This window comes from Zonotrichia albicollis, chromosome 18, assembly GCF_047830755.1.
Source record: "Zonotrichia albicollis isolate bZonAlb1 chromosome 18, bZonAlb1.hap1, whole genome shotgun sequence".
NCBI classification, from domain to species: Eukaryota; Metazoa; Chordata; class Aves; order Passeriformes; family Passerellidae; genus Zonotrichia; species Zonotrichia albicollis.
In genome coordinates, this window is record NC_133836.1 from 10734611 (window position 1) to 10760757 (window position 26147).

Sequence of the window (26147 nt, forward strand, 5' to 3'; positions counted from 1 at the left end):
TTCCCTCCTTCCCCTCTCCTCTCCCCGGCGGGGGCGGGGCGGGGCGGGAGGGGCCGCCCGCCAGGGGGCGGCGCGTGCGCGCCGGGCCCGCGCTCCCTCAGGCGGCGCCATGGCGATGGCGGCGGCGGCGATGGCGGCGGTCGTGTCCCGCTGCGGCGGAGCGCCCCGGGGTGAGGGCGGCGGAGCGGCTTCCCTAGGCTGCGTCTGCTCGGGGGGGCCGCGGGGCACCGGGAGGGGCGGGAAGGGCCGCGGTCCGCGGGGGAGGTGGCGTCCCGGTGCCCTTCAGGGCCTGCCTGAGGGGAGTCCCCTCAGGCGCGGGAGTGGCGCCGCCCTTCAGCCGGGCCGCAGCCGAGGCCGCGGGAAGGTGGCCCGGGGTCGGGGGATCCTCAGAGCCCCTCACGGGCCGGCGCCCGCCCCCGGGCCGGTGTGAAGGGCGGCGGCGGCGCTGAGTGCCCTCCCCGCTTCCAGCGCTGGCCCTGCGGTGCCGCCGGCTGCACACCGTGTACCAGAGCGCGGAGCTGCCCGAGACGCACCAGATGCTGCGGCAGACGGTCCGGGACTTCGCAGAGAAGGAGCTGATGCCGCTGGCAGCGCAGCTGGACAAGGAGCACCGCTTTCCGGCCGAGCAGGTGGGTGCAGGGTTGAGAAGGCACAGCCACAGACCCCTTTCCTGGTGCCCTGGGGCAGCACCACTGGGGCTGAGGCAGCATGTACATCCAGCTCCGACTTAGCAGAAAATTGAAGTTTAGACCACCTGGTTGCTCTGAATGTGGACGTTGTAGTTCCCACAGAGTATTTTGAGCTCTTCACTTTTATTTGTGTTTCTTTGTATCTGACGTTAGTACCACTGAGTTTTTAGTTCTCTTACCAGTTTATCTGTGGGCTGCAATAAGAAATTATAAAACTAATTTATAAAATTAACATGTACTTTTGCAGACTGCACATAATGGTTTATGGTGAGGAATCATAGATGGCATGAATGCATTTCAGATGGTGGGAAAAAGCGATCAGGAGGTACATGCTGCTTATCCTCTGGGGCTGTAAATAAATCAAAATTTCAGCCAAACTAGTGATTTTTCATGTGGAAAGAGACACCAGTGTGCATGTTAAGCAATGAAATACAAAGCTCCAGCAAAATAGATCCTGTTAGCCAAGAGACTAACATTAACCAAGAGACTTCAGGCAAACACTCATGTCAGAGGCATGAGAGTTTTGTCACATTCCTTTTTCTATTAAGGTATAAGGATGGTAGCCAGGAAAGTCACACTTACCCTAGGAAGAAAATAAATTTACTCCTTACTGTTCTCATCTAAAAAATTTACATTTGATTCTGAATGTTTTGACTTGAATGTGTAGGGGAAAATTCAAGATACAAACAAGTGTTTAATAAGATGAAGCAACATACATAGAACCAGTGGCTGTCTTGTTCATCTTCTGTATTTAATGTGGAGGATTGGTGTTTTGGGTGCCCTCATAGGAGGGAAATTATGTATCTAAAAGATTCTCCCTGGTTCCTCTAAAACAAGCAGAGGCTTATGGTTGCAAAGCAAGGGGTCTAGCTGGGGAACTTGGGGTGGATTGATTGCAATGTAACTAACAAAAAATTCTCTGGGAAGCAAGATCTGGCTTTATTGGGAATGAAAAAAATCACCTTGCACCACTGTTCTCTGCAGTCATTCATTTTGTAAAATTCTTCCTTTGTGCAGTCCTAGGCTGAAGCTCAGCAGACTCAAAGGTAAAGTTCTGATGATTTTTATCAGCTAGATTTCCCATTTCTGCTGACAGGAGACATGCAAGGGTAGAGCTTTGGTGGGAGGCTGAGGAAATGCTGGTGGAGTTCTGTCTCCATATTTCACCTTGAGAAGGCTCCCCCCTTCCCAGTACTGAAGAAAGCTCTTTAAACAAGCAAGAGCCCAAACAGCAGTGACTGTGTACTGCTCCTGCTGAAGTCACTGGGATCTGGGGACACTTACCCATTTCACCAGGAGCTGTGTGCATCTTTTCCTCTGGTGTAGCCCTCCCATGCCATGTGTGCTCTCCGTGTGTCTGTATTTGCTGGCACACTGGTGCTGCAGAGGATGGGAGCTGTCTGTTCCTGTGTGCAGGTGAAGAAGATGGGAGCCTTGGGGCTGCTGGCCATGGATGTGCCAGAGAAGTACAAAGGAGCAGGGCTCGACTACCTGGCCTATTCCATCGCTGTGGAGGAGATCAGCAGGGGCTGCGCCTCCACCGGCGTCATCGTCAGCGTCAACAACGTGAGTGTGAGCCTGGCACAGCTCAGGGGGCTCTGGGAGAAGGGGATCTGTTCTGTGCAGGGCTCTCTGATGTGTGGAGAGCACTTTAGAGAGCTGCTCCATTGGTTGTACCTTCAAGAGGCACTAACAGCACCAAATTCTTAAAGTCCCTGTATTTAGGGCCGATACTCAAGTTTGGCTCTGAAGAGCAGAAGCACCAGTGGATTGCTCCCTTCACCAGTGGAGAGAAAATTGGATGTTTTGCCCTCAGTGAACCAGGTGATTGTGACTGTTACCATGCCTGTTGCAAAGAACGTGGTGTAGCTTCTTTTCTTGGTCAGGTCTAGGATGGGCTTGAGGTCTTTGATCCTGGTACAGTTTGTGGGAGGGTTGTTTATAGCACTTCTGTGTGAGTGGAGTCTCAGTACCCAAGGCATGAACTGCCATCCTCTGGTCCCTGCTGAAAATACTCATTCTGTGTGCACACCTTGCACACGTGGGCCTTTCCCTGTTCTGTGGGAGGGACAGTGGTGACACTGCCACATTCAAGAGGTGCTGTGAGCTGATGGGGTGCAGGTGGGGGTGGCTTTGCCCCCCTGTGTCACTGATCACCTGAGGTTTGTTTGTTGCTCCTTCCCTCAGGAAACGGCAGCGATGCGGGTGCAGCCTCCACTGTGGCGCGCCTGGATGGGGACGAGTGGGTTCTGAACGGCACCAAGGCCTGGATCACCAACGCCTGGGACGCCTCAGCCACCGTGGTGTTTGCCACCACAGATAAATCCCTGAAGCACAAGGTGAGATAGTTTGTATCAGCCAGGAAAAGGGGGTGGGAGTGAAGGAGTTGTGGAGAAGCACTTTGCCACGGCTGGGACTCTGTTTTTCGAGCCACGCAGGCATTGACCAGAGGAGGGGCTGATGTGCTGGTTTTGTTGTGTCTCAGCTCTCCTCTCCCTTCTCCTGGTTACCTGCACATTTGGCTTTTATGTAAAATGGAGGGAGCCTGTTGACAGTCAAGGAAATGGGAAGGTAAGAAGACACTATTGCTAAGAGTTTGGGTCTCGTTGCAGGGCATTAGTGCATTCCTGGTTCCCATGCCAACAGCTGGGCTGTCACTGGGGAAAAAAGAAGACAAACTGGGAATCCGAGCCTCTTCCACTGCTAACCTGATATTTGAGGACTGCCGGATACCCAAGGGAAACCTGCTGGGGCAGCCAGGAATGGGCTTCAAAATCGCCATGGTAAGAGAGGGATGGGGTGCAGCTCTGGGGGCGTGCAGCTGTAGCTCCCAAGCTTCCTGTTCTGTAAACCATTTCCAGAGGCAGTCACTGCAGGGAGGACTGCTTGCATAAGGCATCCTGTGTCATGTTAAGCTGTTGGCCCTTCTTGCCAACATGGGAGAAATCATTCCCAGAGCTTGATGAATGTTTAATTTACACAGGTAAATAGCACTTTTATTGTGTCAGTTCTCAGCTGGAGCAGCGCTGATACCATTGAGGTGCTGTGTCAATAGGGGCAGTATATTTTAATTTTTCTTCTTTCTCAATCCTCTGTTCCTCCAGTTGTACCCATAGATAAAGGGAAAGCATGGCATTTCCCCATGTGAGTACTGTGGCAGAGGAAAGTTGTCCTGGAGTCTCGTGACAACTTCTGCAGAGTGTCTAAAGGTGAATGACAGCTGAGTTATGGTATGCATGTGACTTCTGAGGAGGAGCAAGGCAGCTGGGAACAGATTTGTTTCCTGCACTGTCCTTTAAGAGTGGTCATTGCTCTCTCTGGAGGGGCACAGCACCCTTTGTTGGCCTGACATTTTGGGTCGAGCTGCCTGGAGCAGAGCCCATTCCATTATGTCCAGAACTAAAAGTGGTTGGTGACTGACAGGTTCTTTTAAAGACCTTCAGCCTAGGGTTGAGAAGATAAACCTGTGCAGCAATTTCTTCCTGTGCACAGAGGAGCAGAGTAGGTGTTTGAGCTAAGTCATTTAATTGACTGGGTTCACTAATGAGTTTGAAAAATCCTTTCCCATGTGTGTCCAAATGATGAGGATAAAAAAGGAAAACTGACCAGATTTCCAAAGTAAAATCAGCTGCAGAGTGCGTTGGGTCTGCTTGTGGAGTTCTTTCCAGCCCCTTCCAGAGCAGATCCCTGTTGTGCTGCTTCCCTTATTTTGCTCCCTCTGTTTTTCTCCCAGCTAATAAGCAATCCCTCTCCTTTCTCATCTGTTGTTGAACTCCTGCCTTCTCTCTGCAGTGGCAGTGCTTGTTACAGCTCTCTATTCCTGCATAACTGGGAATTGTGAATCAAGGAGGTCTCTGACCAGAGGATTTTAAGGCTAGAGCAGCTTTTCAGCAACATCAGAAATGTGTCTGTACTATTCTTGCTCAAGCATAACTTGACTTACATGTATTTTGTGTCTTTTTCAGCAAACTCTGGATGGAGGAAGGATTGGTATTGCCTCACAGGCACTTGGAATAGCACAGGCAGCTCTGGATTGTGCTGTGGATTATGCTGAGAAGAGAATGGCCTTTGGGTCACCCATCACAAAGCTTCAGGCAGTGCAGGTACAGGCAGGGCACAGGGGCTGGTGGAAAGTCCGTGTGGGTGGGGTATCAGGCACACAGTGCACTTTGTACTGTCTGGGGTAAACAGGGTGATAATTCTGTTTTCAAATGCTGTTAAAACTAATTGTTGGGACAGAGGCTCCTTTTCCATAGATGGCCCCAAGGGTGGAAGAATTCAGCTGTCCCCTTGTGCAGGCAGAGGCCCTGGACCCAAGGCACTGTTTGTTGTTGCAGTTCAAGCTGGCAGACATGGCTGTGGCCTTGGAGGGTGCGCGCCTGCTCACCTGGAGAGCTGCTATGCTCAAGGACAATGGGAAGCCCTTCACTAAGGTATGTCCAGCCCTGCTTTGTCCAGCAGCCACAGCACAGGCTCGAAGCCAGGAGCCCCCCTCCATGGAGCACTGCTGGGGTGTGACCCCCAGCAGGTCCTGGGCCTGCTGCCCACCCTTGGGCGGCCCCCCGAGCTCAGCACTGGGCGTAGCCAAGGGGAGAGGGGCGGCTGCTCTCAGCCGGCACCACCATCAGGCCTGTCTCTCTGCACAGCTGCTCTGTGAGGGTTCAAGCTCCTTGTGCAGGTGAGAGGTTCCTTTTTGTGACAGCTGCACTCTCAGTGATGTTTTCCTTCCCCAAAGGAAGCGGCAATGGCCAAACTGGCTGCATCAGAAGCTGCAACGGCCATAGCTCATCAGGTAATTGTCAACTGACAATTCTGACATATGGCATGTGGGAAGGGACTTTGGATGTCTCACAGGTGCTTTGGGAAGGGGGGATGGAATTTACTGATTTATATTTGAAACACACCAACCAAAGCAAGCAACCAGTCCTATGGCTGAAGCTGTTTAGCACAACCATCTTCAGAGGTTGTGGAGAAGTAGGAGGATGGCAGGGGTTCATACTGGCCTGTGGCAGCTGTATTATTAAAGTGGCCTGTGCCTGCTGCTGTCCAGGGCAGTGGCAGTTTTAAGGAGCAGAAATGTGGGGGAGAGCACAGGGCCACTAGTCATCACCACTGCACCTGGATGAGATCCCCTGTTCCTTGGTTTAGTGTCCCATCATCTTAGAATACGGATGACTAACAGATACCTCTGAAGCAATGAACTGCCCATCTGGAATATCCATAGTGTTCTTACCCAGATCAATCCTGTGTATTCCTGAGCTGCAGTCATCCTCATGTGTCCCACCCTTCCCATTATTCCTCTCAAAATGGCTGTTTGTGCAAGTGCGTTCTGTAGAAAAGATTTCTTGACCCCACTTTGTTCCTAAGCTGCTGCCTTTGTTTCAGGCTATCCAGATCCTGGGAGGGATGGGCTATGTGACAGAGATGCCGGCGGAGCGGCACTACCGCGACGCTCGCATCACCGAGATCTACGAGGGGACCAGTGAGATCCAGAGACTGGTGATTGCAGGCCAGCTGCTCAAGGCCTACCGAGGCTGAGGAAGCTGCCTGGAGCAGCACACTGCCCCCAGTGCATCCTAATGGTGCACAGTGATGGAGTTTGACCCTCTTGAATGAGGCTATTGATGGAGGTTTTCCTCACCAATGAATAACTGACCCTCTAGTTAAAATGTGCTGATTCTTCTTTGGACAAAGTATGGCACACTGAGGCTGGACTGAGGTTTGTAAGTCATGGCTGTGAGTGCAGGAGGGAGGAGGCAGCCTGTGCTCATAGGGCAGCCTGAGGCTTTTGCTAAATGGGACTGTTGGAATTGCTTGGTAGTGGCAAAATGACAGCACTTGCCAGCCACTGCCAGTTTTGCTGAATTTGTCACTACATGGCCCTGGCTAACCAGTGCCAGAGTCAGAGATGCTGAGGGCTGTGACCCCTGAGCTCCGGTGCCTCTGCAGCCCAGACTGCAGTGGAGTTCAGGTGTGGGATGCAGCTGTGGGTGAGCTCCCAATGGGACAGCCCAGGCTGAGGTGATCCCTGCAGCAGGGCCCCTCTCACTTCCAGCAGGAGAGGAGCCAGATAGGAGGACATGCAGGGACAGCCCACACACAGAGGAATCTGAGCAGAGACTGTAGCTGCTGTCTGCATAGATTTGACAACACAAAGAATTCCTCGATCTGGGCCAGCAGGGCCCAGCACCTGCTCACTCAGCTGCTCTGGGATGTAGGGATGGAAGCAAAGGACAGCAAAGCTGCAGTGCCTAGGACTACTTTGTAAAAAAATCAAACAAAAAATTCCCTCTGCTCCCAAATCTGCTTCTGCAATATCAGCAGGAAAGGAAGTGCCTGACAGGGCAGTAACAGCTTTTAATCTTGACATGTTTTGGGCAATGAGGAAATGAAGAGATGACACACAAAGCTCACCAGGAAGCTTTACAGTAGCACATCCTCAATCAGTGATCATTAAGACATTCACTTTAGGAGCAGCAACAGCCAAAGGAAAAGCTCTAAACTCAGGAGAAGAGGGAGAGGATTAAGCCTAGAGCCTGCATGGTCCAGTCTGCCTCCTTGTCCAAACAAGTACACTAGAGGGAAATGGTTCTTTTCCTGTGGTGCCATTTATTTACACTTGTGTGCAGAGAAGAGGAGCAGGATTCTGTTACACGAGAGAGCAGAGAAGACGAATAAAACCTGATTTTAAAGGACCACCACTCCCTCACCTTTTTTTTAAATGCAGGTGTGAATTAATTTAGAATAATTTCTTCCAGTCCCAGGATGCAGGAGCAGAAACCAGTAGGGCCAGCATGCAGCAGTGAGAGCAGCTCTCAGTGATGTCCTCATCCCTGGGCAGGGCGCTGGAGGGCAACAGCGTGTTGGGGCAAGGGCCTCAAGTGCTCAGTTTCTCCTTGTTCTACTGTGCATAAGGATTGTCAGAAATTGCCAGGTAGTGCATTCAACAGGAGCATTCCTACTGGAAAATCATTCCAATCATCTTGAATGTGCTGTAAATTATGGAGGGCTTCTCTGGATGATGCTTGATTTCAGCCTGTATCACCTCTTTGATTGCTGCAGGCTCACTCCAGTGATGGTACCTGAAGATGTGGGATACTATTTTACACTAACTTATTGCAGCCACTCGGGGAGAGCAGGAGCTGCAGGGATTTGAGGACTCCAGCAGTGCAGAGTTCCTGTTATGCTGTGCTCCAGCTGAATCCCCAGCGAGCCAGCACAGTCCCACTCTGCCAGCCCAGGTGCTTCTCTCAGATCTGCTGTGCTGTCAGTGCTTGCTGACTGCCCCTCTTCACCCTCAGCCTCCCTCACTACCAGCTCGAATTTGCTGCAGCATGAAACCATCCCTGTTACCACCTCAGCTGACAGAGGAGAGAGAATCTACAACCTTGAGGTAGCAAAAAAAAAAAAAAAAAGCTTTATGAAAGTTTTCTCTGCTTGCCACAGGTTCAGGAGAGAGCTCAGTGCCCTGTGACACTGCACTGCTCTGGGGGTAAAACAGCAAACAGGTTACACACAAAGGAACTCCCAGAGCAAAGCAATGGCTCTGCTCAGAGCAGGACACTTCAAGTTTACTCCTCACTGCTGCTGGCTAAGAGAACTTTGTGTGATGAGTGTGTCTGCTCTGCTCCTCAGGGCTGCTGCAGAGGAACTGCTGAAAGGGCAAAACACAAACGAGTTTGGCAGCATTAAATCAGCAGCTCTTAGCAAGCCACCCCCAGACAAACCCAGGTGTGGGCAGGACCAGGCTCTCCTTGGAGAAAAGTGTCTGTTCACATGTGAAGCCACAACATTTAAGTGACAACTCAGCCAACACTGCAAAGCTGGGGCACAGAGATGGGAAAATCAGTTACACATAAATTAGAAACAAGCGGGGAAGGAGATAATTCACATTTCAAGAACAAAAGCGACTCCTGTCAAGGACTTTGTGGTTTTGCCCCACAATGCTCTAAGAGTACATGAAACTGCTTAGGAGGCATGAAGCAGGTGGAGCCTGAATGAGAATCCTTTCTTAGGAAACACAGTTACAGTAACCAGGAGTTCCTTCCTGCCACACCCTAGACCTGACAGCTTTTCTACCATGTAGCTCAGACTCTTCCTCGTGAGTTCCCTACAGACTAAAAGGAGATGAGCTGTTCTGAAAAAAACCCCCAAATTTATTCTGATTTTAAATTAGATCTTTGTTTCACCTGAGAGCCCTCACTATTAACACAGGCCTGGCAACAGCCACACATTCAGGTTATGCAGGAATTTGGAAAAAGATGGAAAATAGTACATTTGAAAGACATCCTGAAGTAAAAAAGCAAAGTGCCTTAAAGAATAATAGAATGAAGGTGTGGAATAGTGATAAAAAAAATGTGACAGTGCTGGAACTTGAATGAAAAAACTAATTCCAAATTCACATTTTGGAACTCATCATGTTTGTAAGGTGAAGTCTGACCTTAGGGAAATACCAGCATACAAACAGTACCAGTTCTGAGCTGCCTGTTCTCAAAGATGCAGCAGAGAACCAGACCTGTCAGCAGATTTATACACCACAGTTCTGCTCCATGGCCTGACAACTGTAAGCACGCCCTGGTCTATCACTTTTTTGCCAGCATTTTTCCTCTTGCAAGAAGGTTTCCATTAGTCAATTAATAAAACAGTAATTTTTGATAACTTTCCAGAAGAAAGGGCAGGCAGTGGGGCAATCTCACTGCAGGACTTTGTGTCCAGTTTATGAAGGAGTTCAACAAAGGAGGCATCAGCAACTGCACCAGACCCAGCAGGGACAGGAACCCAGGTCCTGCACAGCCTCCCAAAGCCCCCTGTGCAGTTTGATCCTCAAGCAGTGGAGCCACATCAGGAGACAAGGCCCAAAGGTCCATCTGTGCAGGGAGGGCCCACAGCTGAGCAGCCAGGTAGGATCCATTTCTAACCCCCCTGAATGGTTTGAGGAGGGAGAGCTGAGGGACAAAGCTCTGCAGCTTTAACTTACAGCACTTTTTCTTAGTACAGTTAAACTCCACTGAACCTCTGCCAAGTACCAAAATGCTTTTCCTGCCATCTGAAGGGGCAGCAAACCCTTCCAGTGCAGTGGGTGCTCACCTGGGTGGGGCTCAGCACAACCTGAGGGCTCAGTAAAGGCTCACACCTGGTGCAGGGAGGGAAGACAGCCTAACAAGACCAGGCCTTTTTGGGAAAGCTAAATTAATTCTCATTAAGTATTTATTAGCACTTCTAGAACTTTCTCCAGAATGCTTCTCTTAAGGGTAGAAATTTACACTTAGCAGGCATGGCCTAAAAATGCTGCTGCAAAACAGAGAAAGCCCTTGTGTTTCAATTCCAAAGGAGGAACTGCTGTGAAGCTGATGGCACCTGAGCTGTGCACAATTGTCAGGTAGGTGCAAAGGCTGGGCAGGTAAAGCTGCAGAAAAGTGGATCTGAATTTGTTATTCCACTGCTTGGAACTTCTCAGCAAAACAAAAGCCACCAAAAAAGCCTTTCTTATTTGAATACCCACCTCAATATTTTATACACCTCATGCCTTTCTACTGTCTCAAGCAATTCTGGGAAAAACAGAAAAAGCAGATTCTCAATGAAGAACTAATAATTTCATTAAAAGTTAAATAGTTACAGTTTACAGTTACCTGAGGATGAGCACTGCAGGCACATGGTAGAGGGAATGCTTTCAGCCAAGGGAAAGAAAAGAACTCGGGGGAGTGTGTGTGAGAGAGAGAGAAAGTTCCAAATCCCCCCTGCCACACCCACCCACATTGGCTGAATCTCAGCACCCCCATCCCCAGCAAAGGCTGAGCTGTGCCTTACTGTTTATCCTGGGCCATTCCAGCTGTCCTGGAGGTGCATCCCAGCCAGCTCAGAGGCATCAGGCCCTGTGCCACCCGTGCCAGACCTGCCTGAGAACAGAGGAAGGGGTTCATTAATGACAGTAATGACACAGCACACCTGTGGCTGGACAGAATTTCCTGCCATGTCCAGTATGCTCTTCTTGTACCACCTGACAGTGCTGAGAGTTCAGGTGTTTGACCAACCCCTCCCTTACCTGGAACAAAACCAGTCCCAAAGTCACCTCAGTGCTCAGAGTCAGGCTCCAACATTCCTCCTCCTCCTCCTCCTCCCAGGCCACTGACACTGCCCAGCATCTGTCACCTAACAGGAGCTGGGAGCTCTCAGGAGAGCTCCCCAAACCCCACATGGCACAGTACTTGAAAGGAAGAAATTTTAAATGTTACCTCAGGGAAACCTTTCAGTCAATAAAATAACAACTGGAACTGCTGGTTTTAAAAAAGAAAGAATAAAATCCACATTTGAACAGGCTACAGGTAGAAAGCAGTCAACACACAAATTCCAACCAGTCACAACAGTAAAGGACAGTTTTTCTTTTTTCTTTTTTTTTTTCTTTGAGGGGCAGGGGCATGGAAAAATACAGCACACTAATGAAACAAAATGCAAAAAATACAAAAAAATAGAAAATAGAAAAAATGTATTTACAAGTGATACATTACTATGATCAGAAAGCACAAAGACAATTGCTGCTATAATACATGCACTGGTCAAGAAGGAACTACTAAAAACCTGCAAGGGAGCTGTTTGTAAAAAAAATATCAAAAAAAGGAGAAAAAAAAAAAAGAAAAAAGACACCCCCACCTCCTCCCCCCTCAGACACACAGGGCTGGGTTTGAACTTTTTTCTTCCCTAGTTTGCTACATTGATCAAATCAAATATCCCCTAAAGTCCATGGAACAACCAGTACAAATACTACACTTGGTTTTAAACTGCAGGTTCAGTTGTAGGAGGGGGGAAAACAGCAGCTCATTGGAGATCCATATACATAAAGCCAGAGTAACTGCGCTACATGCTAAAAATTACAGCAAGCCCCTGTCTGCTACACAGCATGATCTTAGCAGGTTTTCCTTTTTATTTATTCATATATATATCTATATGTGTGTATATATATATGTATAAAAATCGTGCCCTTTTTCACTGCAATATGACATCTGGGTGGAAATGTAACTTGTTACAACAAATTTTATATGTATACTGCAAGAAGTCACTCAATGTCTGTGGATTTAATAAGTAACCTCACACCACAGGAAATATTTAATAAATCAAAAAAACCCAATATTGTGACAGAAGACCTTCTGTCTCAGTTCTTTTCAAAACCGAAGTCCCGCAGGAAACTGGTCCCAATGTCCACGAGGGGTTCTCTGAAGAAGCCTCAGTTTGCTGAACTGTTTTTAGTGTTCACAAGTTTTTGAACGACTTCAAAGCCGTTTTTAGTTTCAAGTCTGTCTCTTCCTCTCTCACAAAGGTAATAGTCTGGTACTAATCCATCCGAGTGAGGAAAAGAGGAAAGTGGCTGCAGTTGCACAAAGGGTCCCCAATTCCACATCTGCAGGGAGATACGGAGTCACACGGAGCTCTGGGATTTCAGCTTTTGTTTCTTTCCCTCCTTTAATCAAAGTCCTTTCCTACGTGTCCCATCGCTGGTACCTTCCCAAGTACCAGCCAGTCCAGCTTAGGAGACAACAAAGCCACAATTAAAGTGAAAAGGACCAAGGCAGAAGTTCAGGTCACCTCCTGTCCGTTCCATCATACTTCCAGGAAACGGGAGCTGCTGGACTTGGAGTGGAAAGGCTCAGACCACATGCGGCGTAGATCGCCCTAGGCAGGGAAACAGCACAAACAGTGCCCTCAGAAACGCTCAACTCTGCTCAGAACTCACTTTTTAAAATGCACACAGAATTGCAAACACATCTTAGAGCAAAACTATTCTTCACCTGTTTTACAAATTACAATAAAGACGGTAAAAAGAAATCCTTTCCCTGGCAGGCCAGAATGTCTTACTTTTAGAGCAGATATACCCAAAATAGGTTCTGATGGGTAGGAAATAATTACTTGGTTGAAAATCCTGCCCTTTCTTGTGTTCTGCTCTGCAGAGTGCTAGATGTGTGCTTCAACAACAGCCCTGGAACAGGAAAGGTAAATTTTACAATTTCTGTTCAGAACAGGTGACTGGGACAAGGCAAGCAAGGTTCTGCCTCTCCAATCACTGTTCAAACTTTGTGCATGTGGTATTTCATGACCAACAGGACTTTAGTATTTCAGAATTTATGTAGATTAGAACTACTTGTACTTTATGTGCATTAATGATCTTCTATTTCAGGAACTCATCTCTCAGTTGCTCAGTCCTCTGAAATGAAGACTGACCTGACCCAGCAGTGGTGACTGTGCTGGGCCAGGGCTGCCAGGACACACATCCTCCCCTGAGAGCTGCTCCCAGTGCAAGGAGCTGGCCCAGAGCTGCCCAGGGTCCTCCCCTCTTACCTTTAAATAGGCCATGGTGAGGAGTGGCAATAAAGTGAATGGTACCAAATAGAGCAGGGCAGGCTGGGCTGCCCGGTGGATACGAGAAGCTACTGTTGCAGTTAATAAACCTGTAAGAGAAGAAAGCCACTATAAATATCTCCAGGTTGCAGATGGATGTTCTCAACATTTCACCCACTGAGGCTTCCTTCACCCCCATTCTGAGACAGGTGAGGAAAAGTTACTTCTCTGTGCTTTGCTTTCCCTGAATGCAGTTGAAACAAACAAAACAGTGAAAAATTATTCTATTTTAGTATTAGGCTGTGTCCAGTTTTGAATCTCAGACTTAAGTCAAGAATTATTCAGACAAAATACAACAACAGGTGAAAGGGGAAGCTGATGGCATTGCACTGAAATGCTGCTCTTGAGACTGCTGGGCTGTGGCCCCCGGGCTGAGCAGTCGGGGCTCAGAGGAAGGGCTGTGCACGTCAGGAATGACTTTGCTGGACACTTGCCAGAAGGGAATGTAGGGGGGAAAAATCAAGGTGTGGGGGAAGGAGGGCTGTTGGTAGGAATTATCTTTCCTTTCCAGCCTCAGAAGGGCCGTGGGAGGTCAGGATATGCATGTGCATGCCCGGACTGAAGGGAAGAGCCTATTTTATATTAGGCAGGAAAGAGCTGGCTTCAGCAAATTACAAGCAGCTTCCAGTTGTACCTATTGATGATTTTCTCCATGTACTACTATGTCAGGATCAGAATACAAAAATACAGGAATTGCCTAGGTGAATTGCTTAAATGTGCTGTGTACTATGCACAGCATAATTAATCTGGAAACTTCCTTATTTTTCCCATCACTCAGGTATTAGCTACGACACTTTTTATGCCAGTGAAGCTAAGTGCTAACAAAAGCACACTGATATTCTCTTTCATCCTCTAAATAAAATACAACAACTACAGAAAAAAAAAAAAAAAACAAAACTTGAAGATTATAGAAGGGCTTTTCTCCCTAGACCATGCCAATAAACGCAAAGAGAGGAGGATTAAAAAGAACATAACCAAGCATCCTCTCAAAGCCTCTTTACACTTGCTTTCATCATCTTTTAAACCTACTACAATAATCCCACATCTGCTCATTAGGCAGCTCTTAATATTGAACTAATTACTCACCTACAAAATAGCCAATAAGTGTGCAGTGAAAGTAAGAGACCTTCTGCATCCGCCCGGAGATGTTCCCTGGCCCTGGGGCGCCGCAGGAATCGCTGTTGGCCTGTTTCTTGTAGTTGTCGTAGCGCAGCACGAAGCAGAGCAGGAGCCCTGGCATCACAATGTCTCCAATCCCCAGCATGGAGAAGTGGCTGCCTGTGGAACTGAAGAGTAACTGGAATTGGGTTCATGGCCAAACAAAAGCTGACAAGCTCTGGACTCCTCCACTGTGGTTTTGAGCTTCATTTGGCACAGCCCCTCTTTCTACCAGCAAACTTGCACATTGCTGGCTAATGAGGTTTTCCTCAGTGATTTCTTCACCACCTCAGCTTTCACAAACTCATTTGGCTTTATAGAATAATAACAAAATTATCAATAATAAATATATAATAAAATATTAATATTATTAATAATGTTATTGCAACATTATTTTAATAATAATAAATTATAAAATTGTTATTAATAAATATAAAATAAAAATAATTCTGTATCCAGAGATGACATTGCTCCAAACCAGTTTCCTTCTCCCAGTAGTGTTTAAGCTGCCTTTGCCCTTAAATCACTCAGTGAAACAGATCCATTGGCCCAGTACTTCAGTCCTCTCCCTCCTCAGCTCTGATGGGAGGGACCAGCTGGCCCTTTGATCTGACTGTTCATTACCACTGAAGTGCATCTCCCTCCCTCTGCATGCAGATCTAAAACAAGGCACTACATCCACTTTGGACATTCAGACAAAACAGAAAACTAGTCTTGTCAGATCCCCAGAAAAGAGCCTTGTGAAAAAGATGAAGAACTAAAGTCAACCATTATCTTAAATTCAAGATGTTTTTCATGAAAAACTGTTCACTTTGTCAACTTTGTGATTTCATATCACAAAGCTGACAAAGTGAACAATTTTGGTTTTATCGCTGCAGACAATCAACTTCTAATCTCTGTAATTTCAGCATGCCAACATCTAAAGAAACAACAGAGTAATACCCCAACAAAACTCACTGCCTGCTGCTGCTGCACTGAGCTGCTGCCCCAGCAGGCCCTGAGGTGTCTGCTTGCAGATGTGAGTCCCTGGAGCAGGGACACGTGCAGTGATCTCCCTTCTGCACTGTGCTTGCCTGCTAAGCCACCCTTGCCTGGATCAGTTTCCAACCCCTTCCCAATCATCTGCAATTCCACAGCAATTCAGACTGCTCTGATGTTATAATAAACCTCATCTCTTTTGCTTTTAAGTGTGAGGTCACACTAGCAATCATCAGAACTCTCCCAAATGTCCAGAAGTGCATCCTGCTCTGAACAGGGCACCTTTACCCCAGACAGGGTCCATGAATCAGCCAAGTGTCCAGTCCTCACTGCTCACCATATTCCTCCTCAGCATGAAGAGGGAATGACTCAACAGGGATTTTCCAACAGAATTAGTACTGCAAAGTGTGTGGAGGGAAAACATTTCTCATGTAGCACAGCAGCAGAAGTTTTACCTTGGGAATACAAGTTTGCCAGGCAGTGACAGCCGGGGAACGTCCCTGCCCACGTTTGGTCCCAGGTGAAGTTTCCGGGATAACACATCCAGGGGGTTGTCAGCTGGTTGTGTGGCCACTTTCACCATAACATTGCTGTTAAAGATGTAGGCAGAAAAAAAGACCTACAGAGCGAGGTAATCAGAAGTTACAAACTGCAATTACACGGCAACTCAAGCTGAATGCATTTTTGCTTTGCTACTCAAGAAAAGAAAGGCTATTTTCCTTATGATGATAAAAGGCAAAATGTATTTCAAAAATTCAGACAGAGCTTTTTACACTATTAATCCTCAAGAACAACTGGAATATACTTTTTGATATCAAGATATTGATTCTTTGGCAAAGAATCTGTCTGGGCAACAAGCAGATAGAGTGGGATGACAAATGCAGATAACAGCACCATGAAAATGGGAGGAATGTGCAGGACAGAGAAGAGGTGAGCATGGTGCTCACTCATAAATGGAATGAGGCAGTCCTGGTCTCCAGCAGGCTTTTATGCTACAGCCCATCCCACTGGAGTCTCTGCTGCCACAGCAGTCAGTGGGTGCTGCCCTGATCAGTGCTTGGTGCTATGCAAAGGTGAAACAAACCCCTCCTGCTATCACAGAACACATCCTGACAGGTCTCCTGTAGAAGTGCACCAAGATTTTTATGCCAACCTGTCTGGCTCTAAGTCCATTGGCATTTCTGTTCTGCAGATTTCACTGCTAATCAGAGGTCAGCACATGTGCCCTGTGCCAGTGTGGGCACAGCTCTGTGTGTGTGGGAAGTGCTTGTTCTCATCTTCAGCTAGCTTTCAAAATGTGAGGTCCAAATTCTGGGGTTTTTTTAATAATATGCAGAAGTCAAAATATTCTAATCTTATTTATGCTTTATTTCAAATAATTAGCAAGGAAATAATTCTGTATTCTGTTGTAGAACTCAGCATCTCAGAATGGAGTGGTGGAGCCAATCTTCTGGCTTTGCCAAACTTCCTCAACTTCATACCAGTAGAATTCATGTAGAGCAGGCCCAAGGCCAATTACAAATCCAAAGCATAAAAACAGTTTTAGCAAAACCAAACCAAACACTTACCCAAAAGACATCATAAATTAATAACCCAGAGAGCAGCAAGCAGGAAACCTTCAGGCTCGGCAGCCGGACAAAGGCAATCATTGCAACACACAGGCCCATGGCCAGAGCTGCAAAATGGAAAACATCAATAGTTCATTGAAAACAGCAGAACAAACAGAAAAACACCAACCCCAAAGCAGTATCTCCCCTCCAGGACCCCAAAGAGGTCTCTGTTTGCACCTGTGCAGCTCTGCATGCACTACAGGACTGTCTGCCATTTCCAGACAGTGACATTCTTCTCAGCAGGGTCAAACAAACTCAAATACATTCAGCAGCCAACTACAATCACATCCCTCTGGATGCAGAGATCCCTCCACAGGCACAAGCTCCTGTTCCACTCCACTTCCACCACCCAGCACAAAGAAATGTTTCCATGTCCTCTGTCCTAGAGACTCCATCTCCCCTGTACAACCCTGACTACTCACTTTAAACAGAGGTACCAAAACAATTTTGAATTCTCTGTGCCCCAAATACAAACCTCTACTTTTCCTCTATTGTTTTTTTTTAAGAAATGCATAAAATAAACAAGATCCTTGATTCCTAATTCAGAAAGGGCACGGTTACATGACTTGTTAGAACTTGGTCTGACAAAAACCCACTCAAAGCAAACTTCTGCTTGGGCAAGACTGTGCAAGACTGCCTGAATACCATGAAACATCATCATTGAGATATCTGAGATTTCCCAATAACCAAAATGTGTGTGAAAGCTTAGGGGAAAAAATATGGGTAAGTAAGTTTTTTCCTAATCCCTCCTAAGGGTGAGTTTTCAGCCAGATCAACGAGCTAAACAACAAGACACAGCTCAGATTTTACTCTGTACCAAGGGGAATTTTGTCAGGGTAGGAAGGTAAGATTTTAAGCAAAAACCCAGTCCTCACATTTGTGTCATTGCCTGCTTCTTTGAGCCCAGCCTCATCTACCAAGGATACTCAGCTGACAAACGAATGTATTTCTGCTGGTTACAAGTAAATAGTCAAAGAAATACTTACAATTAAACAAATTCTAAAAAATCTTAAAAAGCAAATCAGCTTTCATCTATGATATCAGTCTATTTGTGAGGAATAATGGAGCCCTGCTGGGATCAGATTACAGCCAATCACGCAGACATTTGTCAACAACATGTCTTTGTCTAACATGACATGGAATTCTTAAGAAGTTACAATCCCATTTTTGCCAACTGGAACTGCAGGGGAAGCCAATTCATTATGCACATGCCCACCAGTGTGACAGCTGGACTCAGCCAGAAAGGACAAATTACCCTCTGCATTCTCAGGCTGCCATTGTGGGGCTGTGGAGCCACCAACCACTTGTGTTTCACCTGAAACTTGGGGAGATCTTCCATCCACTCACTGGGGAAACACATCCATCCACGCATGGGATAAACCTGCCCTGGGCTCCTGCCAGCTGGGCTGCCTGCAGGGCCCAGGGGCTGCACCCCAGCACTCCTGAATCACCTCATCTCCTGAGAACTGCAACCTCAGCACAGCCCCCAGAGTCACAGCAGCAAGTTCTGACAAAGCACTGGGGTCACTGATAGAAAATGTACTCTGAGTCACGCTGCACAACTGTAACTAGCTACAAAATGTGAGCAAATCACTGAGGTATAAAGAATTAGACACAGCAAGGCAGCAGGGAAAAGAATTGCATTCAGTAATTCAGTATAGCCCTGAGTTACAGACTGCCTCAGCAGAAGAGCAAATACAAGGGAACAGACTGTTTTACATCAAAGAGGTTTCTCTAAAGTCAGTGTTAATAATAGCTCAAGCAAGCCTATCTTTAGGAGAGGATTTCCAGGTTATAATTAATGAGAAATGGAAATACTGTAACCAGTATGAGTTTTATCTATTGTTCACACACTGCATTTCTCTCCCACTGAAATGAACACAGCCACATGCAGAAGGCATCAAACTAAGCAAATACTAGGTAGAAAAGAAGATGGAAAAATCCTTCAGCTGACAGTGAAACACACATGCTAATAATTACACAGTTTTGTAAATGCTTTAAGAAACACTGGTAAATTTAAAAAACAAGCAGGAATGCCCAAGAGCAAGTACAATAATATGGGCCAAAGTGCAGTCAATGGACTCCTCTAAATGGAAGGCAGCTTCCCTATCCAAGCTCATGCATAGTGTTGACAAATGATATAAGGCAGATCTTCACTGCAATATACCTCAAATCATTAAAAATAGCCAAAGATGAGATAAAGACAGGAAAAGAGGTAGAGCAGCCACACAACCAGCAGCTCTGGTTTGGAAGTGCTGGGCAATGGGTTAACAAGGCTGAATAAGAAAGCACTGGAGGAGTTAACTATCAATTAACAGAACAAATTAACTCCAGAGTCCCTGCAAACACACACCTTATGGAACAGGGATATTCTGAGGATTAGGAATATTCCTGCATATGTCATTAGACTCTGGCAGCTTTCCAGCTCTCCTGCATCCAGAGCAGGTGAAAGCTCCAAGGCGCTGCTGGTGCACAGTCTGGTTCACAAAGCACTGTGTAAGCTGGGGAGGCTTTAACTTCCCCCACAGGCCGCCAAGTGAAGCTCTGATCTGATGGAAGGGTATTTTAAGAGAAGGGAGTAAGAACACAGCCCAATTGGTGCAGCAGCTCCTGGGGAATCTGTGACCATGGCATTCACTCTGTAGCTACAGATACTCCACACATCTACAGCATTCCTGTTGCACATCTCCTGCTCTGTCCACTATTTAGGAAAGCTTTCATTCTAACCAGGCTTTACCAGGGAACAGTGACCATCTTTGGTGATTCTGACATCCAGCAATCTGCTCTGAGAAATGAGCATTTCAATACCTATAAAGGTGCATAAAAGAACAACCCCCCGGAGCCAGCAGGGGCTCACTCTGCCCTGGAACACATCCCTGCTTTCAGAACCACAGCCAAGGGCTGTGAGGGCAGGGGCAGGGTAGGATTTGGGCACTGAAGGATTTGGGCTCCAGCAAGAACCACCACACCTCCATTTCGTAAGGACTGGCAATTACCGAGAAGTATTTCCCGTGTTCTCCTCAGCTCTGGAGCTGCAGAGCTCTCTCACACCGACAGAACCAACGCACAGCCCCGAGCCAACAGCCAGGGTTCACCGGGAGCACCCGCCCCGTTCCTGCAGCTCCTCCCGCAGCCCCGCCCGGGCCGTGAGCAGCTCGTTCACAGCCCCGGGTATGGAACAGGGGATGCACCGGGCCGGGCACAGCTGCCAGCGCTGCCCTAGGGACAGCAGCGCTCGGCCCGGATGCGAGTGAGCGCGGCTGCCCCGGCACTGCTGCCCCGGCACGGCTGCCCCATCGTGGCTGCCCCGGCACTGCCCTCCAGGCTCGAGTCCCCGGCACCTCCAGGGCTCAGTCCCACAGAAGGCAGAGATGATGGGATCCCACATGCAGCCGCACAGGATGAGTCTAATGCTCCAGTCTGTTTCCCTGACAAAAGGCCAATAAAAGCTATTCCCTGTTTAGTGTCACTGGCAAACACTGATTTAATTGGATTGGAACAAATGACAGGAGGATCACCTATATAGTTCAAGTTCCCTTAATAAACTACATAAAGTAATTCAAAGTGAGACAGAGCAATGCAATTCAGTAAATCATAAAAAGCCTCCAAGAGAAACAGAAGCCAGACACACTGCACAGCAGCTCAGAGCTCTGTGGATGAATTACTGCAAAGTCCACCATGTCAGACAGAAGCACTCACAAAAATAACTATTTTTAACTAAATGCTTCTGTTGATATCTTGATGTAGACAACTCTTCAGATTCTGCCAAAATCTGCACTTGACATTCCTTTTAGCTTTGCAGCTACTGCAGATCAAATGTCACCCTTGATTTCATGGTGGGCTGCTCTGCTTATCACAAACAGACTTTGTCTGTGTTTTTTCATTTACCCTCTGGTATTTTAAAAGGTATTTCCCTTTCATACAACAGGTGGGACTTTTAAAGCAGTTCAAACCATGAATGAAGCACAGTGCCCACATATAAAAGAAAGAAAGAATGATGGTGCCACAGAGGTTTCAGTGCTAAGGACGTGCTGCTGCTGCTACCTCATTTAGGAGGAGCTGGAAGCTGATGGGATGAATGTTCTCTATTGTAACAAACTATTTCAAGGGCAGGTAATGTTGTTGCAGCAATTTTTCCTGAAGCAAGCACGACCTCAGTGTGCCATTACACCATGTCCTAAGCCAATTTAGCTGCCTGACACTGCTGAGAAGCAGAGGTCCTGCTCCTGGCTACTCCTTCATGCCTTTGCTATTATATCCACTCCATCCCCTCAGATCCCATCATGCTGCCACTTCACCTTCTGCCAAATTTAGCACATACCTGACTACACAATAATTCAATTCATCTCACTGCAGCAGCAGAAAAATAGGCTGGTAAAACCCAAGTATGCTGCCATTCTAGTGAGCTGGATCAGTTTACCATGTGATTAACTAAGTGCCAGAGACAGCACAAGAGATCTGGAAGGCAGGAGGGAAGGATGAAGGCTCCTTTTTGGAACAGTAAGCTGTGAATTCAGGTCAACCACCATGAAAAAAACCCAATAAATCACACCCTCAAGCCAGCTGGCTGACTGCCAGCTTCGCCCATCTCACCACACAAGGCCAGCACTGCAGAGATCAAAGCCAGCCAGCCTCTGTGAGCTGCCTCACAACAAATTATTTCAGCATCAGAACCAATAAACAACAAGATGCACACCAAAAATTAACCAGATTTTTAGAGTCAAGCTATGAATCACAACCAACCACTGTCTCCACACATCCTTAACTCAATCTGGCCACTCACCCTACACACACAGGTGCAGAAGATCTTTCATGAGTGTTCTGGCACTTCCCTGGAAGCTTTTGCAAACCAGAAAAACGGGTGTTCCAAGCACTCCCCTGGCATGCTCCTGGCAGTGCCTCTTCAGGGAGTCTGTCACACAGCTCGGCAGCCAAGCCATTCATATCAGCAAATCTCACCCATCATCACCAGGCAATGATGTGTCAGAAGAGGCACACAATCCCCTTAATTCACATACTCACCATCCATAAGGAGCCAGTGGCCAGTTAGGACCCAGATAAGGACAAGCATCACAGACAGAGAAAACGAGAGCAACTCAGCAGCAGTGAAACGGCCACAGCAGCCAAAGGAAATCCTAGAACAACACACAAACATCAGCTGGAGGATTTTATGTTTCCATTTAAAGACCAGAAAAAGGACACTGCTGGAACATGGCTCAACTGCCGATGAAAGATGCCAAGAACAACTGAAGGGAAGTTCCTTTGCCACAAATAGGTACCAAAACAGCAACAAAATCAAAGCTTTCCCCACATTCAAGTACTATGTGTAAAGCACGAACTGCAGAGATGGAAAAATCCTCTAAATCTTGGCACCCCTCTTGAAATCACCAACATTCCTAGCACCACCTAAGATAGTGCTTTTAGCAACATGAACTCCAATCACAAGGTTAAAAAATAAAAGTAGTTTCAAAACATGACATTAACAACTGTAATTTCCACTGGTTTAACTACAGTCTTCAAAAGAGCCAGCATTAAAATCCAGAGTCCAACGTTAACAAACATTAGAATCCAGTGCCAAGTCCCAAACTCTAAACTCTCAGCCAAAAGAAGCCAAACTTATTAAAAATCACTGTTGGGAAATCTAGTTCCCTCTAATGGTATTGCATTTCCCAGGCTGGCAAGTGTGAGTGACTTGCAGAAATTGTGCTTCCTACTTTCACAGTGGAAACATGATGTTGGCACAAAAAAACATGCACAAACATCAGCCCTGAGGTTAATGCTTATTAAAGAACTCTCATTAAAAGAAAGAAATACAACACACAAGAAGAGGAGCAAAGGATTGCTCAAGTCCTTACTTGTTCTGAGGTGAGCAAGGCCGTGTTAAGTACTGGCACATCGGGAGCAGAAGGAAAGCAAAAGCTATTGTTGCAAGGACTGTGGAAAGAAGAAAAGGCAATATTAGGACATTCAGACCTAATTTCTACAGTACACAAACATGCTTCTCCAATTTGAAAAAGCTCTTGCAACAATGTCCCATTATCATACGCTCAGTGTTATTCCAGCATGAGCAGCTCAAAGCTCTGAGGTTTTCTGCACAACAGTGAGCCTTCAGACTGAAATAAAACAAAAGCTCTCCAAGGAATGCAATGCCCCATCCCCAAACCCTAAAAAACGTCTTAAATTTATCCATGATCATGTCAGCAAGAAAAACAGTTTTCACATATTCTGAGTAAAAAAAATCTACTACAAACTGGTTGTGAGATTTCCTTACAGTTTTTCAACATGACACAGACTAACTCAGCAGAATAGAGAGGTTTTTTCCACTTTTTAACTCAGATAGTAATTTTTTCCCTCATCTCACTCAAATCTCTTTATTCATCACTAAAACACAGTACAACTTCAAATAACTTACAGCCAGTAGCTGGCAACCTCACTTTTTTAAAAATACAAAGTGCTTTAGGTTTTTGAAAACAGAATGATAAAAATACATAAATATCCAAACAGACTATTTCCATAAACATTTTCTTTTTCAAGCAGCATACTTATCCCACCCACACATTTGTAAAAACATTTAGTAACTGCTGGTATTTATAATCGTTTTTCCTTCCATTTTTTTTAAAGGACTGTTTAAAAGGATGGAACATGAGGGCGTGGAGACACAGACATGTCAGCAGCACACATCCAAAACTGCCCAGCCAGAACAGACTGCCATGAAAATCACAGTCTTGGAAGTTTTTGCATGCTGCCATTCAGATCTTTGTGCTGTCCTCTACTTATTCCTTTAAAAATTTTTGTTGCTGGTTTTTAAAAGGGATTTTTGTTCTCTTCTCAAATGAAGATGATGGGAAAGAATCAAACATTGTCTTACAGTTTAAGCCATTCTCTACACAGCTTAAGCCAACCAGAGAAAAATTCAGTTTGGTCAAACCACATTTTTCCATTCTGGTGGGAGGAGGATTTGAAACAAAACAAAACAAAAAAAGGAGAACTCAAATAATTTACAAAGACAGTTTCGAAAGTCAGTGCATGAAACAGCACCATGAAAACTCAAATTCTATCAGTATTTCAGAGGGGGGAAGAAAACCAGAAGTGGCAGGGAAAGAACAAACAGCGTGGCACCTCTGCACAAACTGAACTAAGAACCCCTCTGCAGGTGCCTGGCAGAGAGCGCTGCCCAGGAGCCTGTGCCCCTGTGCCCCTGCTGCCCTGTGCCCTGTGCCCCTGCTACCCTGTGCCCCTGTGCCCCTGTGCCCTGCCTGCCCCTGCCTGCCCCTGCTGCCCTGTGCCCCCACTGCCCAGGAGCCTGTGCCCCACTGCCCTGTGCCCCTGCTGCCCTGTGCCCCTGCTGCCTTCCCTGCTCCCACCCTGCCTCCCCCAGCACAGCTCAGCCCTCTCTGCCCTTGCAATCTCTCCTGCAGCTCTGCCCAGCAGGGAACCCTGCACTCCTGCCCCTGTCCCCGTGCTGGGCTCCTTCAGAGTGGGAGCTGAACTGACATGAGGAGGAGGAGCTGCTCCAGTGCTGCTCTGACTGCCCAGGCTTCCAGCCCCCAGGCTCCTGTCCCCTCCAGGTCCCCTCCAGCCTCAATCCTGACTCCCAAGAGTCCCTTAGGTAATTCCTGCCTGCAGGCACTGCCAGCCTGGGCTCTGCCCTCTGCCACCACTGGGTCCTGGCCTTGGCTGCACCTGTGCTTGCTCCTGACTCTTCCCTGAAAGGCAAATCTCTGTGAGAAGATTTGAGAGGTGTTTAAGAAACCAGACACAGCTGTAATGTAGCCGTTCCCCACATGAGCCCCTGCCAGCTACAGAGCATGTGAAACAGCATGGCCTGAGCTTGGGCTGTCCCTCTCAAGGGACACAGGGACCAAGTTCCACAGCCCCAGGTTCACAACTCCAGCAGTGCAGCTCTGAGGAAGGTTTGCATTTCAGAGGTTCTGGGCCCATGCAAGCCCAAGGAAGAGCATGAACACACCATAGAAGCAGGTTTGAAACTAAAGATACCCAAGAGCACTGACCCCCAGTCTCCTGAGACCTGCAACAAGCCCCAAGGGACACAGGATCCTCCACTTACACACACGAGTGTTACAAACAAAGTTACAATTCCCAAGGTCATTTTAAAAATAAATTGTCCAATAACCCCAACAAATTAAAATTCCTCTTTTGTCATAAATCTTTCCTTGTAACATCTTATATATTTGTTTGTATATATTTCCCTCATATCTAGCATACAGTAGAATCTATCAGAAGTATTTTTTTAATAGGAAAGAACATACATGTCATAGGTCAAAGTTATAAAAGCAGAATTCAACAGGCCTCTACAGGAGGCAGAATTAGACAGGAGCCCCAAGACAAGAGGTTTAAATTTCACCCATCAACATCAGCCCTGTTTGAGAGGCTGGCACAGCTCAGGAGTTAAACCATAAGGGCAAAGCCTGCAGTGAAGCAGGAGAGGATGAGAGGTATTTAGGAGTTTAAAAATCTTCCCAGACTCCGTCTGTGGACTGAGCACAATTTTTAGAAGCTGCTGTGTATCTGGAGCAGTAGGAAGAATCTTGCTACTTTTAACAGCAGCTGGTCTCTTGAAGAATTCCAAAAAGATCAATAGGCTTAAATTTTGCAAAAAGCAATGCCCTGGCATTTATTTAAAGACAAAATGTAAATGCTAAACAGGACTGGAGGATCTGCAACTTATTTGCAGGTAAATTTCAATTTTGTTCTAAATTCAAGCAGTGCAAAAGACTAATATTCAAATGTTAGTGAGACCAGAAAGAGAAAAATTGCATTAAAGCAAAACTAAATTAAAGTAAGAAAGAAGTCTCTGGATAGGATCCCCAAAGTTATTTCCCATGAAGTACTTGAATTCTGAAGTACCATGTACAGTTCTGAGCACCAATTTATAAACAAGTGAACTTCATGCAAAATAACACATCTGGGCATGTTTAGACCTCTGGCAATTTATAGTTCAGGAGGTTCAGCACATCTCTAAGTGGAAAATACTTCTCAAATAATACCTGCCTATTTATAGCTACACAGACATGAAAATACAACTGTGAAACCTGAGGATTCTTTTTTTTAATGTACCGTGACATGTATTATAATTCTTACCAACAATATTTAATTACATCAACACTTTCTGTTCTATTCCAAGTCTTACAAAGAGAAGCAAACGGAGTCACCTGCTGTGCATATTGTAAAGACAACTTGGACTGAGTCGAAGAAGAAGAACATGACGAGGAGAGACACGGAGGCTCCGATGGGCAGGAACAGCGCCTGGGTGGAGTCGATGGTTTGAATACCTGTGGGACAGAGGGGACACTGAGCTGGCACT

The 26147-nt window shown here is 46.7% G+C and overlaps 2 protein-coding genes across 4 annotated transcripts in view; one reads left to right on the forward strand and one right to left on the reverse strand.

Moving 5' to 3' along the window:
- The first annotated feature begins 21 nt into the window (after positions 1-21).
- ACADS (acyl-CoA dehydrogenase short chain) lies at positions 22-11358 on the forward strand. Of its 2 annotated transcripts, none has more exons than XM_074554442.1 (10): positions 22-170; positions 469-629; positions 2106-2255; positions 2402-2513; positions 2877-3028; positions 3302-3472; positions 4655-4792; positions 5027-5122; positions 5425-5481; positions 6075-11358. In XM_074554442.1, the coding sequence occupies exons 1-10, from the start codon at positions 110-112 to the stop codon at positions 6225-6227; spliced, it is 1251 nt and encodes a 416-aa protein (XP_074410543.1). In that variant the 5' UTR covers positions 22-109; the 3' UTR covers positions 6228-11358. The 2 variants fall into 2 exon arrangements, with proteins under 2 accessions (XP_074410543.1, XP_074410544.1); XM_074554443.1 differs by lacking the exon at positions 22-170 and adding an exon at positions 1707-1735 and having other exon boundaries at positions 489-629.
- Positions 11156-26147, reverse strand: part of SPPL3 (signal peptide peptidase like 3) — a 56512-nt gene continuing 41520 nt past the window's right edge. For both annotated transcript variants that reach the window (XM_074554444.1, XM_074554445.1), the window contains exons 4-11: positions 25996-26115; positions 22678-22756; positions 21845-21957; positions 16781-16887; positions 15668-15831; positions 14163-14362; positions 13017-13126; positions 11156-12353 (exon numbers count right to left, since the gene is read on the reverse strand). In XM_074554444.1, coding sequence (XP_074410545.1) covers positions 12282-12353; positions 13017-13126; positions 14163-14362; positions 15668-15831; positions 16781-16887; positions 21845-21957; positions 22678-22756; positions 25996-26115 — 965 coding nt within the window. In that variant the 3' untranslated portion in view covers positions 11156-12281. The remainder of the gene's footprint in view (positions 12354-13016; positions 13127-14162; positions 14363-15667; positions 15832-16780; positions 16888-21844; positions 21958-22677; positions 22757-25995; positions 26116-26147) is intronic.

What these genes read in the sequence shown, in the direction of transcription:
- ACADS (XM_074554442.1), top strand. Translation starts at nt 110, where the DNA reads ATGGCGATGGCGGCGGCGGCGATGGCGGCGGTCGTGTCCCGCTGCGGC. An exon ending in ACCGCTTTCCGGCCGAGCAG is followed by an intron (nt 630 to 2,105) that starts GTGGGTGCAGGG and finishes TCCTGTGTGCAG; the next exon opens with GTGAAGAAGATGGGAGCCTT. An exon ending in CAAAGCTTCAGGCAGTGCAG is followed by an intron (nt 4,793 to 5,026) that starts GTACAGGCAGGG and finishes TTGTTGTTGCAG; the next exon opens with TTCAAGCTGGCAGACATGGC.